We start from the raw sequence: 20,418 nt of genomic DNA, 5'->3' as shown, positions 1-20,418 counted from the left end.
TTTTTTGTAGGCTATCAACATTGTTTTAGGCTTTCAGGCCTTTTCACAGAACAATGCTCTATTCCTCACCTACAAAGTGGCAATTTCTGTCCGGTAGCTGTTGAGCTATGCCAATAGCTCTAACTCAAAATATTTTGAGTCCTATTAAATTTCTAATGCTTGTTATTTTTTTTAGGTTAACTTCTAAAACGTGTCTCTGAGAACTTCACACTGGACTTTATTAGCGTCTGGAGACCTACCGTGGTGTAGCTTGTTTTTTTTTTATGTGATGCAATTTTGTATAGCGTGAACATTACCCAAAGATGTCAGAGCGCTTTACATAAGAACCAGTTGCGATACATAAGGACTTAGAATTACTTGAGTTACATAAAAGATACAAACAGAAATAATTGCAAATGTACAAGTTGAGGAGTCACACAAGGAAGAGATACAAACAGAAATTTTTTTTGCAAATGTACAAGTTGTAAAGTCACTCAAGGAAGAGATACAAAGGGATAAACTCTAACAATCACATAGGAATGATAGAGAGTACAAAGGTCTACTACATATACTAGTGGTTAGAGTTATCTCTATATACATATACAAATAGTAGATTTTCTCAGGTCAAGACCCAAAAAACCAGGAGAGCAGAGTTCCATTAAGTGGCTGCTACAAACAGTGTCTCCTTGTCGCCTCCTCCTCACAGGGGGCCAGCGGGGGTCCCATTAATGTCCACAGGCTCCTCCGACCGGGTAGTTTTGCCAGATATAAATTGAAAAGGAACCGTGGTTGGTATATATTTTTGCCAAAAGAATTGTTCTGGTCCGAAGCCTGATCCGTATCCATGTGTTGGAATACAAAAGCTGTCTGGAGTTTAAAAGTGCAGGGGCCAGAGTCTGTTACGCTGGACCGTGTCAAAAGCGAACTGAAAGTCCAGGTGTAGATTCTTGCGCTGATTCCTTGCCTTATCAGTTAATACAGAAAGCATTAATATAATGGTTGACATTCCTGTGTCCTTAATAAATCCAGTTTGGCTTGCAGGGACAGAGGAGTTTTCCTCTGCCCTCTTGGTGAGCTTAGCCAGAGGCACTGATACAAAATATTTTGCCTCCCCGTCCAACAAGGCAATCAGTCTATAGTTCGTTGGCAAAGACATGTTCCAAGTTTTGTAAATTGGGTTTATTATCGAGCCCGCCAACTGTCGGGATCACCTGATGGAAAAGAGTATGATTGAGGAGCTGGGACAAGTGCTTTTCCAGTACTGTGGATTTTCTTCAAAAATGGCTTTTGGTAGCCATTAGGGCCAGAAGCCCCTTCTCGTCGCCTGGCTATGCTTTTGTTTCTGCTTCTGGAGAGATAGGGGCAGATTTACAAGCCCCTTGTACCATTTTTGCGTCACTTTTCCCATGTTAATAGTGACATCAAAGTGGAGCAAGGGGCTTGTACATCTGCCCCATAGTTTCTTGAGCCGAAGAGAGTATGTTTGTGTCTCCCTTTGTCTGATTTTAGTAGCGGCGCCTTGGCGACGCCAAACATTCCTTGCAGGTAGACCGCCCACACTTCTTCGGCTATGTTTGATGGCGCTGGTGACGGTCCAAGTCCCACTGCGTTGTTCAGGAGTCTCCAGAACTCACTTGCATTTTTCCTTCTTGTGGCTTCCAACAATTTTTGCCAGTACATGTCTCTTTTTTTAAATAATTCTCCCATGTTGCTTTTTTATATGAGCTTCTCAGCTCACTTAAGCTGGTCATCTGAGCCAGTGTAGTGTGCTTGCTGAGGGAAATCCTCAGGGCATGGTTTAGCTTCTTTCTCTATTGATGGTTTCTTGGAGTGGACCTTTGGGTGGAGATTTGTGTCTTTATGGCTGAGTGCTTTTATAGTCAAAAGTGCAGCAGGGAATTGGGTCCATTGTGCTGCAGGGTCTTTGTTAACCATAATGATGTGCTCCCATAGAGATCTTGCACCGGCTTCACTAAGGGCAATTGAGCGTGCTCTCCCCTTAAGCTTCCTATAGTTAATGGTGGTAACTGCCCCTATTTCTGCTGGGGAACATCCTTTACGACGCGGATGTTACCCCGCAGTACCTTTACAACACGTATTTTAGAACGCAAGTCGTAACTACGACTTGCGCTGGAGGGCGCTAAAGGACAAGGAATAGTAGATTTACTATTCCAACACCTTCCCTACTGTACGTAGGCTGGTGTTGGAATAGTAAATTAAACTATTACTAAGTCCGCACCCCTACAGCGCAAGTCGTGGTAACGACTTGCGTTGTAAAATATGCGTTGTAACGGTACGCGTGGTCATACCACGCGTCGTAACAACGTACATCCATTTCTGCCATTTATCACCAGTGTTTTAAAGCACTCTCAGGTTATGTTAAACCAGCATTAGTAACATCCATTCAAATAAATGAAAACAGAGTTCTCACAAACATGTTATTTTCCTACTTAGAAATGGGCCAAGCCTTTGTTTGTGTATTACTAAATGTAAAGTTCACAATCAGCGTGCATTCGATAAGAACCCAGCTGGGAAATGTTGACATTTCTCAAAATGCTTCCCCCAATCACATCAGGTTTCTCTCGTACATAACAAGTAACACTCCATGTAAGATGTCGGACTGCAGATAGGATTCAACCATGCTCTTGGTGCAATAGTCTGATAACATACACTTGGCACTAACCCTTGCTACCCATGATGCTGCAAACACTTTGCCTGTGCTTAATTTGTAAAAATGAAGTGCCAGGGTCCAAGGCACTTCATGGGAGTCCACTCCAGTGGGCACCACCAACAGCCCTGCCCCTGCTGCAGAATGCCAGTATCTGCATTACCTGTGTGCCAGATTTCTCACTTTTAAATAAACACTGCACTGATAAATTTAGCAGAAGATTAGACACACAACGGCACCAGGTGCTGTCATTCCATGATAGGTGCCGGTGTTTAGAAATAAGTGCTGGTGCTGAGCACCGGACAACACAGGCACAAATTAAGCACTGCACTTTGCCCATTTTGCAGGTCTGGCAGCAGATTGCAGACCCAAGGTACATGACACTCATGTTGCTGTCTGAACAGGACCAACTCTCAGCTCCCTCGTAGCGCCTTCAGCAGTGCGCCAAAAGGGAACTCGCACTTGGGCTAACATAAAAAGCTACTTCCAGTCAAATGTAAAATGTGATATGCGTCCAAAAAATACAGTTAACACCAACTGTCAATCAATATCCTAACACACATTATGCATGAGCAGGTTTCGAACAGGGCCAGGACCTGTTCAGCCTTGCACCTCAAAGGTCATACAGTTGTAACAGGACCTTTTCAGCCTCAAGCCTCAAAGGTCATACAATTGTAACAAGACCTTTTCAGCCTTGCACCTCAAAGGTCATACAGTTGTAACAGGACCTTTGTCAGCCTCACACCTCAAAGGTCATACAATTATAACAGGACCTGCTCAGCCTCATGCCTCAAAGGTCATACAAATGTAACAGGCCCTTGTTAGCCTCGCTCCTCAAAGGTCATACAATTGTAACAGGCCTCAAAGTTCATACAATTGTAACAGGACCTATTCAGCCTCGTGCCTCAAAGGTCATACAATTGTAACAGGCCTCCTCAAAGGTCATACAATTGTAACAGGATCTATTCGGCCTCGCACCTCAACGGTCATACAGTTGTAACAGGACCTTTTCAGCCTTGCACTTCAAAGGTCATATAGCTGTAACAGGACCTATTCAGCCTTGCGCCTCACAAGTCATGCAATTGTAACAGGCATCAAATGACATACAATTGTAATAGGACCTATTCAGACTCGCACCTCAAATGTCATACAATTGTAACAGGACCTATTCAGCTTCATACCTGAATGGTCATACAATTGTAACAGAACCTATTCAAGCTCGCACGTCAAAAGTCATACAATTGTATCAAGACCTTTTTCAGCCTTGCACCTCAAAGGTCATACAACTGTTAGAGGCCTCAAGGGTCATACAATTGTAACAGGCCTCAAAGATTATACAATTGTAACAGGCCTCAAAGGACATACAGTTGTAACAGGACCTTTTCAGCCTCACACCTCAAAGGTCAAACAATTGGTACAGGCCTCAACAGGTCATACAATTGTAACAGGCCTCAAAGGTCAAACAGTTGAAACAGGACCTTTTCAACCTCACACCTCAAAGGTCATACAATTGTAACAAAACCTTTTCAGCCTTGCACCTCAAACATCATACAATTGTAACAGGCCTCAAAGTTCATACTATTGTAACAGGAACTATTCAGCCTCGCACCTCAAAGGTCATACAGTTGTAACAGGACCTTTGTCCGCCTTACACCTCAAAGGTCATACAATTGTTACAGGCCTGAAAGGTCATATCATTGTAACAGGACCTATTCAGCCTCGCACCTCAAAGGTCAAACAATTGTAACAGGAGCTTCTCAGCCTCGCGCCTCAAAGGCCATACAATTGTAACAGACCCTTTTTAGCCTTGCACCTCAAAGGTCATACAATTGTACAAGGCCCTATTCTGTCTCATGCCTCAAAGGTCATACAATTGGAACAGGCACTATTCACCTCTCACCTCAAAGGTCATAAAGTTGTAACAGGACCTTTTCAGCCTCACACCTCAAAGGTCATACAATTGTAACAGGCCTCAAAGGTCATACAATTGTAACAGGACCTTTTCAGCCTCACACCTCAAAGGTCATACAATTGTTAAAGGCCTCAAAGGTCAAACAATTGTAACAGGATCTATTCGGCCTCGCACCTCAAAGGTCATACAATTGTTAAAGGCCTCAAAGGTCATACAATTATAACAGGACCTTTTCAGCCTCACACCTCAAAGGTCATACAATTGTTAAAGGCCTCGAAGGTCAAACAATTGTAACAGGCCTCAAAGGTCATACAGTTGTAACAGGACCTTTGTCAGCCTCACACATCAAAGGTCATACAATTGTTACAGGCCTCAAAGGTCATACAATTGTAAGAGGAACTATTCAGCCTCTCAACTCAAAGGTCATACAATTAATGTATTATTTATTAGCACATGTAACTCAGGAAAACGAGTGAAACAAAACAAATATTAACTGATAGGCAGGAGTAACGGTGTCTTTACACGTGGCCGGATTCAGTGTAAGGATTTTCAGAGTGTTAAAAAATTCGACTTTTTGCCATTGGATCTTCCCCCCATTGAATGGCAATCAAGCCATTTATAAGGCATTTTATTGCAATCTGCCTCCTCCTTGTGGTCTCTTGTGATAGTACCCCTAATAGCACTGCACATGGAAGTTACTGGTGTCCTTAAATGTTTTTGATATGGTCCAAAAATAATTCGTCAGTTGCTTCTAAAGCTATGGATTGACAGTGCTGTGCTCATCTCACTGCCAGCTGTGAGATCTGCAGAACGGGGAAATTGCAGTGCTGGCAACCACTTGCTCGCATTAGCCTCCATTAAAATGCCTCATAAAATTCCAACAGGCAAATTTGGACGAGTTTCAGGATTATGAGTTTCAGAGTAAATTCCTACAGCCGGATTTGTCTCCCAATACATTTCAGCAGGTTACATTTGGTCACATTTAGCAGGTAAGAAATGCCCGGTAAATAAAATGACATCTCCAGGTTATCGTCTTTTAAAAAATAACACACAAATACAGAGATAATCTTAGAAATATAAGGGCCTCGCGTGCTCATCTTGCAGAGCTGCTTTCCTCCCAGGTCACGGTAAAGTGCGGACTAATGTGGACACAGGTAATTGAATTGGACAGGAATGTCCTATTTTCAAGTGCAATCACCTTGGCATCTCTCCAGGAATGAACAATCGAGAGCCGTGCAACTTTCAAATGAAGCTATTATGTAGATATAATTGCGTAGAGATAGACCCTCTGAGGCTGTAACACTTAAGAGCTTCTAATTGCTGCTATGAGGGTGGGGGCACAGCAGCCGGTCACAGAAGCTGCACCAGGAGGCACAGGGCAGCCGCTGAACACTATTCCACATCCGACTGTTACTGTAAAATACATTTTCTCTCCATCTTCATGGGGTTTGTAGTTTTATCGAGTGGTAGCAGGCCCTAACAGCCATCTGAGTGCGTGATAATATTTTTGTATGGAGAATCATATTCAAAGGTACACACGATTGAAGCAAATTTGATGTAACTGTAGTGTTGTGGACCCTGGACCCTCATGCTACTAAAAATATTGGACACGGACACCAGGTTCTGCTTAGTTAACCGGCCACAAGCACATGCACCTGGGCCCTTTAATTTGCAGGGTCGTGTCACTCGTGACACCTGTGGTGGATGGGTGTGGGGGGCAAGTGTGTCCAGTGTCCAGCCCTTTAGGGAGTGGCTCGCAAACTAAGTGTCGGCTGAGACACTAGAGTGCGTCCAGTACGACACTACATTCCTCCCAAACTTTATTAAAACAAAACAAAGTCCAACCCATGGAAAGGAGCAATCCACATAAGACACGACTAAGGGGCATATTACCAACGATTAGCGATATTTATCGCTACCTAGGCTTAGCAACGAATTTTTTATCACCAAGCATCGCCGGAAAATATCGCTGAGATAATGTGCTATTACCAACGTTTATCTCCAAAGCGATAAATTTTCCAGCGATAGCGTGAATATCGCTGAGAATACAGTGATATTCACGCATTACGGACAAAATGCTCTTAGCCATGTTATCCACCTCCCATTGGATAACATGGCTAAGAACTGGTCTGAGCAGGCGTTCGTTTTTGGAGATATTCGCGCTTAGCGGGAATATTTCCAATGAAACGCCTGCCTTGTTAATAGGCGATAGCGACGTTATCGACTGCTTTCAGTCGCTAACGGGTTGGGTACGCCCACTTTGCATGTCATTAGCGATAAACATCGCTGACATGCAAAGCGGGCCCCAAACCGCTCGCTATCGCCTAAAAGCTGTCGCTAACATCAGTTAGCGACAGCTTGCTAATAGGCGATAGAATTATTGCCGCTTAGCGGCCGAAAACGGCCGCTAAATCGGCGATAATTGTCTATTGCCCCCCTTGGTAATATGCCCCTTAGTCTTTTAGTCTTCGGAGGCGGTCGGCAGGACAACGGTGGACAAGTGCAGCTGGGAGCACCCAGGCATCTCGGCACATGTCCTTAATTTAACCAGCTACTGCTGGGCATGAATGATATGTCGACAGAGTACGGATTCTTTGGCAGCCTGTCGGTAGGATCAGTATCCACTGTTGGTTGGACCTGCGTGCTCTGGCAGTGACGCTGTTTTCTGTCAAACAACTTAACATGGCGCATCAGGAGCGTCGGTGGACTCCCTCCACAGAGTCTTCTCTTGAGGCATCTGGGCACTACCATGATAAGACTTGCCAGGGGCACCTCAGCCTCCTGGTGCTTTGCAGGTACCAGGCTCCACTCTGGTGACAAGTTGCTCCTTGGCTGGATTGGGTGATGCACATGGCAATGATTTTGTGGACCTGGACTACAGGTGGTGATGATTCGATGGGAGTGAGGATGAGTGGAGGGACTTCGCAGCTACATAATTCTGTGTCTTAGCTGAGGCTGTTCTTCACCCCTGGTATCTGCGGACACGAGCTGGGATGCTGTCTGACTTAGACCGCAGATGCTCGAGAATTGACGGTCGCACTATGAATCGTTGGGGAGATGCGCGGTTCACGCTTGCTGCGGCTTATTTTTGGTTCTCCAATTGAGCTGTCTCCCGGGACAACGCTCCACCTTGGTGGCTGTCTTGTGTGTGCGGGTGCACTCTTGTCTTGTGGTACGAGTCCTCGTTCCTCTCCCCTTGTTGGTCTTTCCAGTGCACCTGTGTTTGACCAGTTCTTCAGGGTGACAGGATTGTCACTCTTCTCTTCCCTCCTCATGTGGCATCATGCCACATTCTCTTCTCTGTGTTGGGGTGGTGGTACCTTGCCACTTGGGGACGTGCGGCTCTCCTCCTACCCGTAATGAACCGATGTACGACGCAGTCTTATGGGAGTGTCGGGGGCACTCCCTTGATTGTCTCTGGCCCACTGCGGGCGGTACAGGTGCAGTGGAGATGTAGAGGCTCTCCCTCCTGCATTTGGGCCACGCTAGACCTTTAACCCCTTCTCCTCTATGGGGGAACGCTGGTGGCGCTTGGCATTGCGCCTAGTCTCTATTGTGGGTGCCTGTAAAGCAAACTGCTTCCGGTGCAGCAGGTAGCCGGGTCTGGTGGAGGTTGGTGCTTCTCTTCTGCCTTACTGGGGAAAGGGCTCCTGTAGTGCAGCAGATATGTGGGTCTGGTCACTTTTGTGGCTGGCCCCTGGCAGCATGCAGGGTCATCAGAGGACCCGCAGGGGGTGGACAGCCTGCTTTCTCCAGTTTTTCCCTTCCCCGGGGTTGCACTCTGTGCACTGCCCGCATGTCTCCTCTCTTGTACTGGTGCTCCTAGAAGAAATGCCAGTCATCTTAGGGATTGTGGTGGACACACTTGGCATACTGATCCCTCTGGTTGGATGGCAGCTGGCCTTCACCACCACTGCACATCCCTGGCACATGATGGTTACTGTGAGCTCTTGCTAGCCGCTAGCCACATCTGGCAAGTGAATGTGAAACACGGGCAAGTCGTACAGAATTTCTCCTTGCAGGGCCATAGGATAAGTGATTACTGAATAAAATGACCAGGTAATATTTGGAGAAAAAAACACATGTTCTTTAAAAAGAAATCTAAGTGGTTGCCACAAAAATAGCTGTTCACGAACAATTAGGAGCTTTTTTTTCGGGGGTGGAAGGCTGTTTATGCAAATGAAAAACAGGTATGTGGCATCACCATGTGTACATTTAAAAAACATGTCCAGCTGGTGTTTAAGGACAAATAACCTAATTTAGAGAAAATGAACATGTAGCACAGGGGCGTTATTAACACCCCCACCCTCCACCTAAGCAGCTTGAGTGGGGCAGGGGTGTCAAAGGTCAATTCTGTGCACCACGAAGCATTTACATTGTGATTTTTGGTTCATTTAACTCTGATTGGAGACTGGTCGCCAAGCAGCTCATGAAACGACCTCTTTCAGTCCTAGGAACGGAGCGAGGGAGGGGTGGAGGGAAGAAGAAACATTAGAAGAAGAATGGAAAGAGAGTGGAAGAATGAATGGATTAATGCAGTGTGGATGGATGTAGACGACGTTAGTGGGAGGATGGGGAGAAGTTTAGAAAGAGAGGGATGGATGGATGAATTATGCAGAGATGGGTGGCTGGGGAGGAAGAGAGAAGAAGGAATGGATGGATGCAAGGATGAATGGATGTAGCGGGCGGTAGAGAGATGAAGGAGAGAAGTATGGAAAGAGAGGGATGAATGGGTGAATTATGCAGACATGGGTGGCTGGGGAGGAGGCTGGATTGAGAGATGGACAGATGGAGAAAAGGGTGGATGGTAGATGGATGGAGAAAGGATGGAAGTATGAATAAAAAGACGAAGATGGAAAAAGAAAGGAGGTAATCTGGACAGATGGATAGCGAGAAGGAAGGATGGATAGTAGACAAAAAGAAAGGAAGATAGACGGGATGGAAAGAAGGAAGGATGGATGCAAATTAGTGCGGAGAGAAAGAAGGATGAGTGGATGGAAAATACAGAGATGGATGAATGGATAGGTGGATGGATCAGTAGTTGGATGGATGGAAAAAGGTATAGCACGGATGAAAAAGGGGAAGGAAAGCAAGATGAAAAAAGAAAGCAGGATGGAGAGACGTGATGAAAGAAATGTAAGAATTTCAAATTTCCCTCAGCTGGGACCATCTGCTGAACAGCTGCAGCATTCGCTTGCCTCACCCCTTCGCTCACAGCTGTTTAGCAAATGGCTCAAAGTGGGGTGTTTTTTATTTTTCTGGCTACTCCCTTGATGTAGGCAAAGCTGTTTGTATCTGAAGGACATGGCAAGCTTACACATTCAAAGTTGATGCTTGTGATATCATTAATGGTGAAGTAGGGACCTTTACTGACAGCCACTGTTATTTCCTTGATGCCAGAAAGCACTTTTTCCTTTGGATGTTATTTTAACTGCTTATATGGAAGTGATCCTTTGTCGATAGCAGGGGTCTCCAAAGTAGGCCCTGCAAGATTTTTAAGATAACTACATGTATCTAAATGGGGATATGCTAAAAATCTGCCATGGACCAGCCCTTCACGACCGACATTGGAGAACCCAGGTCTATATTGGACCTGCCTAGATACAATCATTTGTCTTCACTACTGCTTTATGAGGCCTGGGCTTGTTAGACGGACATAAAAAAAACATGTGGGCTATCTGAACGTCTCAGGAGGCCTTTGCTACTTAAGCAGTAGCTCTGGTGTCTGTGTCTGCAGGCTCTATCTTACCCGGAGAGATATCTCGGCTGTCTGGGGCAGAGAACTATCTGCAGTATACTATCTGCGACCAGAGACTGTAACATCTTTATAACTTTCCGCTTCCACGTAGATTCTCTGGGCATTAGATAAGACTGCAAATGTATTTGGAAGGTGCAGAATGGGAAAATGTATAAAAAAGCAGTAGAAGGTAGAAGTGAAGAAGGGATTTGTATAGAATTTGTAAAATGACAAGTGATGTCCAATTTCATGCTCAGAATATTGCATGTAAATCCTATGATTATCAACAAATGTGTGGTAACTTTGTGCAGAGAATGCAACCGTTTCAGATCATGTTTATCTTGTTTTTGTGTAGGGGACCCTCTCTCACCCTCCTCCCCCCACCCTCCCCACCCACTACCCATGTAGAGTTTTGCTCGCACATGCGCTGTATCCTCGAGGGCATCTTACGTTTTTGCATGAATTGACTATTGGGAACGTGTGAAGCCAAAAGTATTTTGTTGCTAGTCGCCCATGCAAAGGAGGAAACTCCCGCTTTGCTCAGGCACAAGCAGTGCCCCTATGTAATGCCAACCACAAGGTGCAGCACAGACAACTCTAGCCCCTTATGTTATTATACATTGTCCAGTAGCTTAATAGAGGCCCAAACCCTGCTGGTACTCTAGTGGCAATGGTCATCATCCCTGCCCATGTCTTGTTCTCCTTCTGTTCAGAGTTCGTAGGAGCCCCTCATCCAACCCCCCCCCCAACACCCTTGGAAGTTTTGATCCTGCTCATCCTTGGATCCCACTGTTCCCTTTAATAGGAGCCCCTTCCCCAAAACCCTTGGAATTTCTGATCCTTCTCATCCTCTGATCCCACATTTCAGTATGATCGGAAACCCCTCCCCCGACACCCTTGGAATGTCTGATCCCGCTCATCCTCGGATCCCACCTTCCTGTTCGATAGGAGACCCCTCCCCCAACACCCTTGGAAGCTCTGATCCTTCTCGTCCTCTGATCCCGCCTTTCTTTTCGATAGGAGACCCCTCCCCCAACACTCTTGGAAGCTCTGATCCTTCTCATCCTTTGATCCTACCTTTTTTGTTTTCCAGGAAGAACACAGACAGCTGAACAACATGCTGGGCTTCCAGGTGTACTCCATGCTGTGTGTGCCCGTCATCAGCAGGGCCACCACGCAGGTGGTAGCGCTGGCCTGTGCCTTCAACAAGGAGGGAGGACAGTAAGTGAGTTCTTTATTCTCTCTGCACTGCTCACCCCAGGGTCTGTACTGCTGGCTGCACAAAGCACATAGGACTAGGCCTTATGTTAAAGGAAACATCCAGTGCTTGATGTCACAATATGTCTCAAAACCCCCCAGGCATCACCTCACAAAGCAGCCTTCGAGAATGTCCGTGGTATCATCACACACAGCAGCCTTCCAGAGTGTCTGCGGCACCATCACACAGAGCAGCCTTCTAGATTGTCTGTGGCACCATCACGCAAAGCAGCCCTCTAGAATGTCTGTGGAATCATCACACACAGCAGCCTTCCAGAGTGTCTGCGGCACCATCACACAAAGCAGGCTTCTAGAATATCTGTGGCACCATCACACAAAGCGGCCTTCTAGAATGCCTCTGAAATCATCACACAAAGCAGCCTTCTAGCGAGTCTGTGGCACATCACAAAAAGCAGCCTTCTAGAGTGTCTGCGGCCTCATCACACAAAGCAGCATTCTAGAGTGTCCGCGGCGCCATCACACAGAGCAGGCTTCTAGAGAGTCTGCAGCACTTCACACAGAGCAGCTTCTAGAATGTCCTTGGCATCATCACACAAAGCAGCTTTCTAGATTGTCTGCGGCACCATCACACAAAGCAGCCTTTTGTAGTCTCTGCGGCATCATCACACAAAGCAGCCTTCTAGAGTGTCCGCGCCATCATCACACAGAGCAGCCTTCTAATGGATCTGCAGCATCATCACACAAAGCAGCCTTCTAGAGTATCCACAGCATCATCACACAAAGCAGCCTTCTAGAGTACCCTCGGCACATCACACAGAGCAGTCTTCTAGATTGTCCGCAGCATCATCACACAAAGCAGCCTTTTAGAATGTCCGTGGCATCATCACACAAAGCAGCATTCTAGAATGTCCGTGGCATCATCACACAAAGCAGACTTCTAGAGAGTCTGTGGCACGTCACACAGAGCAGCATTCTAGAAAGTCTGTGGCACCATCACACAAAGCAGCCTTCTGGAGTGTCTGCGGCATCATCACACAAAGCAGCCTTCTAGAGTATCCACAGCATCATCACACAAAGAAGCCTTCTGGAGTGTCAGCGGCACATCACAAAAAGCAGCCTTCTAGAGTGTCCGCTGCATCATCACACAGAGCAGACTTCTAGAGAGTCTGCAGCACTTCACACAGAGCAGCTTCTAGAATGTCCTTGGCATCATCACACAAAGCAGCCTTCTAGATTGTCTGTGGCACCATCACACAAAGCAGCCTTCTGGAGTGTCTGCGGCATCATCACACAAAGCAGCCTTCTAGAGTATCCACAGCATCATCATACAAAGCAGCCTTCTGGAGTGTCTGCGGCATCATCACACAAAGCAGCCTTCTAGAGTATCCACAGCATCATCACACAAAGTAGCCTTCTAGAGTATCCTTGGCACATCACACAGAGCAGCCTTCTAGAAAGTCTGCAGCATCATCACAGTGCAGCCTTGTAGAATGTCCATAGCATCATCACACAAAGCAGCCTTCTAGAATGTCCACAGCATCACATCACACAAAGCAGCCTTCTAGAAAGTCCCCAGCATCATCACATAAAGCAGCCTTTTAGAGTTTCCCCTTCACATCACACAGAGCAGCCTTCTAGAGTATCCTTGGCACATCACACAGAGCAGCCTTCTAGAAAGTCTGCAGCATCATCACAGAGCAGCCTTGTAGAATGTCCACAGCATCATCACACAAAGCAGCCTTCTAGAATGTCCCCGGCACATCACACAAAGCAGCCTTCTAGAATGTCCACAGCATCATCACACAAAGCAGCCTTCTAGAGTATCTCCGGCACATCACACAGAGCAGCCTTCTAGAATGTCTGTAGCATCATCACACAAAGCAGCCTTCTAGAGTATCCGCAGCGTCATCACACAAAGCAACCTTATAGAGTGTCTGCGACACCATCACACAGAGCAGCATTCTAGAAAATCTGCTGAATCATCACTCAGTGCAGCCGTATAGAGTGTCTGCAGCATCGTCACATATAGCAGCCTTCTAGAGTGTCTGCTGCACATCACACAGAGCAGCCTTCTAGAATGTCAGTAGCATCATCACATATAGCAGCCTTCTCGAGTGTCTGTGGCAAATCACACAGAGCAGCCTTCTAGAGTGTCCGCGGCATCATCACACAAAGCAGCCTTCTAAAATGTCTGTGGCATCATCACACAAAGCAGCCTTCTAGAGTGTCTGCGGCATCATCACACAAAGTAGCCTTCTAGAGTATCCCTGGCACATGCACAGAGGAGCCTTCTAGAATGTCTGTAGCATCATCACACAAAGCAGCCTCTAGAGTGTCCGCGGTATCATCACACAAAGCAGCCTTCTAGATTGTCTGCGGCATCATCACACAAAGCAGCATTCTAGAGTGTCTGCGGCAAATCACACAGAGCAGCCTTCTAGAATGTCTGTAGCATCATCACACAAAGCAGCCTTCTAGAATGTCTGCTGCATCATGACACAAAGCAGCATTCGATACTATCGCAGCATCCGCAGCCTTCTAGAGTATCCACAGCATAATGACACAAAGCAGCCTTCTAGAGTATCCACAGCATCATGACACAAAGAAGCCTTCTAGAGTATCCACAGCATCATGACACAAAGCAGCCTTCTAGAGTATCCACAGCATCATGACACAAAGCAGTCTTCTAGAGTATCCCCGGCACATCATACAGAGCATCCTTCTAGAATGTCTGCGGCATCATCAAACAACGCAGCCTTCTAGAGGGTCTGTGGCATCATCACACAAAGCAGCCTCCTAGAGTGTCTGCGGCACCATCACACAAAGCAGCCTTCTAGAGTGTTTGCGGTACCATCACACAAAGCAGCCTTCTAGATTGTCTGCGGCACATCACAAAAAACAGCCTTCTAGAGTGTCTGCAGCACCATCACACAAAGCAGCCTTCTAGAGTGTCGCAGCATCATCACACAATGCAGCCTTCTAGAGTGTCCGCGGCATCATCACACAAAGCAGCCTTCTAGATTGTCTGCTGCATCATCACACAAAGCAGCATTCTAGAGTGTCTGTGACAAATCACACAGAGCAGCCTTCTAGAATGTCTGTAGCATCATCACACAAAGCAGCCTTCTAGAATGTCCACGGCATCATCACACAATGCAGCTTTTTAGAATGTTTGCTGCATCATGACACAAAGCTGCCTTCTATACTATCCGCAGCATCCTGACACAAAGCAGCCTTCTAGAGTATCCACAGCATCATGACACAAAGCAGCCTTCTAGAGTATCCACAGCATCATGACACAAAGCAGTCTTCTAGAGTGTCCGTGGAATCATCACACAAAGCAGCCTTATCGATTTTCTGCGGCATCATCACACAAAGCAGCCTTCTAGAGTGTCCGTGGCATCATCACACAAAGCAGCCTTCTAGATTTTCTGCGGCATCATCACACAAAGGAGCATTCTAGATTGTCTGCGGCATCACCACACAAAGCAGCATTCTAGAGTGTCTGTGGCATCATCACACAATGCAGGCTTCTAGAGTGTCTGCGGCATCATCACACAAAGCAGCCTTCTAGATTGTCCGTGGCATCACACAAAGCAGTCTTCTAGAATGTCCGCGTCATCATCACACAAAGCAGCCTTCTAGAGTATCCATTGCATCATCACACAAAGCAGCCTTATAGACTATCTGCAACATCATCACACAAAGCAACCTTCTAGAGTGTCCGCAGCATCATCACACAAAGCAGCCTTCTAGATTGTCTGCGGCATCATCACACAAAGCAGCCTTCTAGAGTGTCCGCGACATCATCACTCAAAGCAGCATTCTAGAGTGTCTGCGGCAAATCACACAGAGCAGCCTTCTAAAATGTCTGTAGCATCATCACACAAAGCAGCCTTCTAGAATGTCTCCGGCATCATCACACAATGCAACCTTTTAGAATGTTTGCTGCATCATGACACAAAGCAGCCTTCTATACTATCCGCAGCATCCGCAGCCTTCTAGAGTATCCACAGCATCATGACACAAAGCAGCCTTCTAGAGTATCTCCGGCACATCATACAGAGCATCCTTCTAGAATGTCTGCGGCATCATCAAACAACGCAGCCTTCTAGAGTGTCTGTGGCATCATCACACAAAGCAGCCTCCTAGAGTGTCTGCGGCACATCACAAAAAGCAGCCTTCTAGAGTGTCTGCGGCCTCATCACACAAAGCAGCATTCTAGAGTGTCCGCAGCATCATCACACAGAGCAGGCTTCTAGAGAGTCTGCAGCACTTCACACAGAGCAGCTTCTAGAATGTCCTTGGCATCATCACACCAAGCAGCTTTCTAGATTGTCTGCGGCACCATCACACAAAGCAGCCTTCTAGAATGTCCAAGGCATCATCACACAAAGCAGCATTCAGGAATGTCCGTGGCATCATCACACAAAGCAGACTTCTAGAGAGTCTGTGGCACGTCACACAGAGCAGCATTCTAGAAAGTCTGTGGCATCATCACACAAAGCAGCCTTCCAGAGTATCCACAGCATCATCACACAAAGCAGCCTTCTGGAGTGTCTGCGGCATCATCACACAAAGAAGCCTTCTGGAGTGTCTGCGGCACATCACAAAAAGCAGCCTTCTAGAGTGTCCGCGGCATCATCACTTAATGCAGCCTTCTAGAGTGTCCACGGCATCATCACACAAAGCAGCCTTCTAGATTGTCTGCGGCATCATCACACAAAGCAGCATTCTAGAGTGTCTGCGGCAAATCACACAGAGCAGCCTTCTAGAATGTCTGTAGCATCATCACACAAAGCAGCCTTCTAGAATGTCCACGGCATTATCACACAATGCAGCCTTCTAGAGTATCCACAGCATCATGACACAAAGCAGCCTTCTAGAGTATCCACAGCATCATGACACAAAGCAGCCTTCTAGAGTATCCCCGGCACATCACACAGAGCAGCCTTCTAGAATGTCTGCGGCATCATCAAACAAACCAGCCTTCTAGAGTGTCTGTGGCATCATCACACAAAGCAGCCTCCTAGAGTGTCTGCGGCACCATCACACAAAGCAGCCTTCTAGAGTGTTTGCGGCACCATCACTCAAAGCAGCCTTCTAGATTGTCTTCGGCACATCACAAAAACAGCCTTCTAGAGTGTCTGCAGCACCATCACACAAAGCAGCCTTCTAGAGTGTCCGTGGCATCATCACACAATGCAGCCTTCTAGAGTGTCCGTGGCATCATCACACAAAGCAGCCTTCTAGATTTTCTGCGGCATCATCACACAAAGAGGCATTCTAGATTGTCTGCGGCATCATCACACAAAGCAGCATTCTAGAGTGTCTGTGGCATCATCACACAATGCAGCCTTCTAGAGTGTCCGTGGCATCACACAAAGCAGTCTTCTAGAATGTCCGCGTCATCATCACACAAAGCAGCCTTCTAGCGTATCCACTGCATCATCACACAAAGCAGCCTTCTAGAGTATCTGCAACATCATCACACAAAGCAGCCTTCTAGAGTATCCTCTGCACATCACACAGAGCAGACTTCTAGAGTATCTCCGGCACATCACACAGAGCAGACTTCTAGAGTGTCCACGGCATCATCACACAAAGAAGCCTTCTAGAGTTTCCGCGGCATCATCACACAAAGAAACCTCGTAGAGTGTCCGCAGCATCATCACACAAAGAAGCCTTCTAGAGTTTCCGCGGCATCATCACACAAAGAAACCTCGTAGAGTGTCCGCAGCATCATCACACAAAATAGCCTTCTAGAGTGTTTGCAGCATAATTACACAAAGCAGCCTTCTAGATTGTCTTCGGCACATCACAAAAACAGCCTTCTAGAGTGTCTGCAGCACCATCACACAAAGCAGCCTTCTAGAGTGTCCGTGGCATCATCACACAATGCAGCCTTCTAGAGTGTCCGTGGCATCATCACACAAAGCAGCCTTCTAGATTTTCTGCGGCATCATCACACAAAGAGGCATTCTAGATTGTCTGCGGCATCATCACACAAAGCAGCATTCTAGAGTGTCTGCGGCATCATCACACAATGCAGCCTTCTAGAGTGTCCGTGGCATCACACAAAGCAGTCTTCTAGAATGTCCGCGTCATCATCACACAAAGCAGCCTTCTAGCGTATCCACTGCATCATCACACAAAGCAGCCTTCTAGAGTATCTGCAACATCATCACACAAAGCAGCCTTCTAGAGTATCCTCTGCACATCACACAGAGCAGACTTCTAGAGTATCTCCGGCACATCACACAGAGCAGACTTCTAGAGTGTCCACGGCATCATCACACAAAGAAGCCTTCTAGAGTTTCCGCGGCATCATCCACAAAGAAACCTCGTAGAGTGTCCGCAGCATCATCACACAAAGAAGCCTTCTAGAGTTTCCGCGGCATCATCACACAAAGAAACCTCGTAGAGTGTCCGCAGCATCATCACACAAAATAGCCTTCTAGAGTGTTTGCAGCATAATTACACAAAGCAGCCTTCTATAGTATCCCCGGCACATCACACAGAGCAGCCTTCTAGAGTGTCTGTGGCACCATCAAACAAAACAGCTTCTAGAAAGTCTGTTTGGGTGATTGTTGGCCCTGCAGAGCTGGATAAAGAGAGCTGCGTTTTCTCTACACTGGATGGCCCCTTTGGGAATTGTCTGATTCACAAAGTCTTCAGGGCACTGAATGAACATTTTGTATAATAATATATGGTAGACATATTCCTGTTTTAGATCTAGAGGATTTATACAAACTGTTTGAAGGCTTTGCACCGAGCCCGGTTCATCATGTTCTTACGCATGAATGACGTTTACCAATGTTGAGTGAATCTTGACGATTAATATGGCCATATTTTGGAGTTTTCGCATAAGTCATATAAAGGTGACCTGGTGCCACCCTTCACCCATCCTCTTTCAGCCTCATTCTATTTGTTTTGTTTCTCCCACCAGTCCACCTTCTCACCTCTCTCTCATCTATGAATACATTGTGGGAGGAAAGATCCTATGCTGGTGGAGGAGTTTCACCCCACTAATTAAAATGTCCCCAAATGAAAAATACAATGGTGATAGGCATTATTATCACTTTAGTTTTCATTGACTCTACAAGCCTTCGTCCCTAGCTGAGTCTCAGGGCGCGGGTGGGGTCGCTGCTGACTGGCAGTAGCAGAGAGGGGTGAAGAGCTGGGCACTTTAAAGTGCGCATGCCCCTTTGGCTGACTGTCTTGCGATGGCCAGCCAGACATGCACTTTAAACCTCTCAGCCCAGCTGTCTTGGACATCTGGTTTGAGACTGTTGTGATTCTATATTCTTTGGAATGGATTATGGAATAGGAGATGTGATGCTGATATTGTAGTTACCATAGTGTGTACTGGGAGAGGTAATGCTGGAATTCTAGATTCCATGAAGTTTCTTATTGAAAGAGTAAACTATGATCAGACTTATATGTTCACATTCATTGAACAGATGGGAAGTAATGTTCTAATCCTGTGTTCAATGTTATATATTGTGGAATAATAGAAGGTAATGCTGGAATTCCTTTTAACATGAAATGCATTGTACAGTGGACGTAATCCTTGGTCGGGACAGATATAGATGTGGACAGCTCGGCTTCTCTGTTTGTGGACCGAAGGTGTCTGTAACTCTCTGTGTAAGGACCCCTAACAGGGGTTACCCATCTATAACACCCTGAAAAGTCCAAAGGCTTGACACTCTCCTACAGATATTGCACTCTTGACAGTTTAAACTGTTCCGAATGTGAGGAGGCGCCTTTTCCTGCAACAGCTCGAGTATGTCTGCTTTTACATCAGCGGGAAACATCCTTTACAACGCAACTTTTACCACGCACTGCTTTTACGACGCAACTTTTACAACGCAAACCATTACAACGAATTGCGCTGGGGGGCGCTCTAGGATAGGGAATGTGTTTAATGTACTATCCAACACCTTCCCTACTATCCACGGTGACTGGAGTTGGAATACTAAATTAAACAATTCACTATCCAGCACCTAAAAGCATTATGCGTTGTAATGGTATGCGTTGTAAAAACCGCGTTGTAAAAGCATGCGATGTAAAAGCATGCGTAGTAATGTCATACATCCACATCAGCTCATGCATGTCTGGTCCTACAGCAGCTCATAATGTCTGTTCCTGCAGCAGCTCATTATGTCTGCTCCTGCAGCACCTCGTGTATGTCTGGTCCTGCAGCCGCTCATGCGTGCCTGCTCCTACAGCAGCTCCCGTATGTCTGCTCCTGCAGCGGCTTGTGCATATCTGCTCCTGCAGCAGTTCATGCATGTCTGTTCCTGCAGCAGCTCATAAGGTTTGCTCATGCATGTCTTGTCCTGCAGCAGTTCATTGTGTCTGCCCCTGCAGCAGCTCTTGCATGTCCGCTTCTGCAGCATCTCATAGTGCCTGCTCCTGCAGCAGCTTGTGCATGTCCGCTCCTGGAGCATCTTATTCTTGTCTGCTCCTGCAGCAGCTTGTGCATTTCTGTGCCTGCAGCAGCTCATAGTATCTGTTCCTGCAGCAGCTCGTGCATGTCTGCTCCTGCAGCAGCTCATAGTGTCTGTTTCTGCAGCAGCTCATAATGTTTATTCATGCATGTCCGCTTCGGCAGCAGCTCATGCATGTCCGCTCCTGCATATCTGTGCTCCTGCAGCAGCTTGCAAATGTCTGCTCCTGCAGCAGTTCATGCATGCCTGCTCCTGCAGCAGTTAAATGTAGTAAATGTATGTGTCTTGTAAAGCGCACTGCTGCCCTAAGGCATCGTGGCGCTCTAGACCGCTGGGGAACCCGTCCTGGCTATCCCTGTGAGATGGTCCCTACTGGGTATCTCCAAGGTGAAACCAGGCATCCCCGGCGAATGTGGGGGGCCGTTGTAGAGATGAGGCAAGCTAATGCCCA

General features: G+C 46.6%; 1 protein-coding gene across 1 annotated transcript in view; it reads left to right on the top strand.

The window, feature by feature from the left end:
- Window positions 1-20,418, top strand: part of PDE2A (phosphodiesterase 2A) — a 1,220,867-nt gene that overhangs the window by 1,066,416 nt on the left and 134,033 nt on the right. The window contains exon 12 of the mRNA XM_078658599.1: window positions 11,390-11,517. Coding sequence (XP_078514725.1) covers window positions 11,390-11,517 — 128 coding nt within the window. The remainder of the gene's footprint in view (window positions 1-11,389; window positions 11,518-20,418) is intronic.

The sequence above is a fragment of the Lissotriton helveticus genome, chromosome 8 (assembly GCF_964261635.1).
Source record: "Lissotriton helveticus chromosome 8, aLisHel1.1, whole genome shotgun sequence".
Classification (NCBI taxonomy): Eukaryota; Metazoa; Chordata; class Amphibia; order Caudata; family Salamandridae; genus Lissotriton; species Lissotriton helveticus.
Note: the sequence above shows the minus strand (reverse complement) of the source record. Positions and strands in the feature narration are given on the sequence as shown.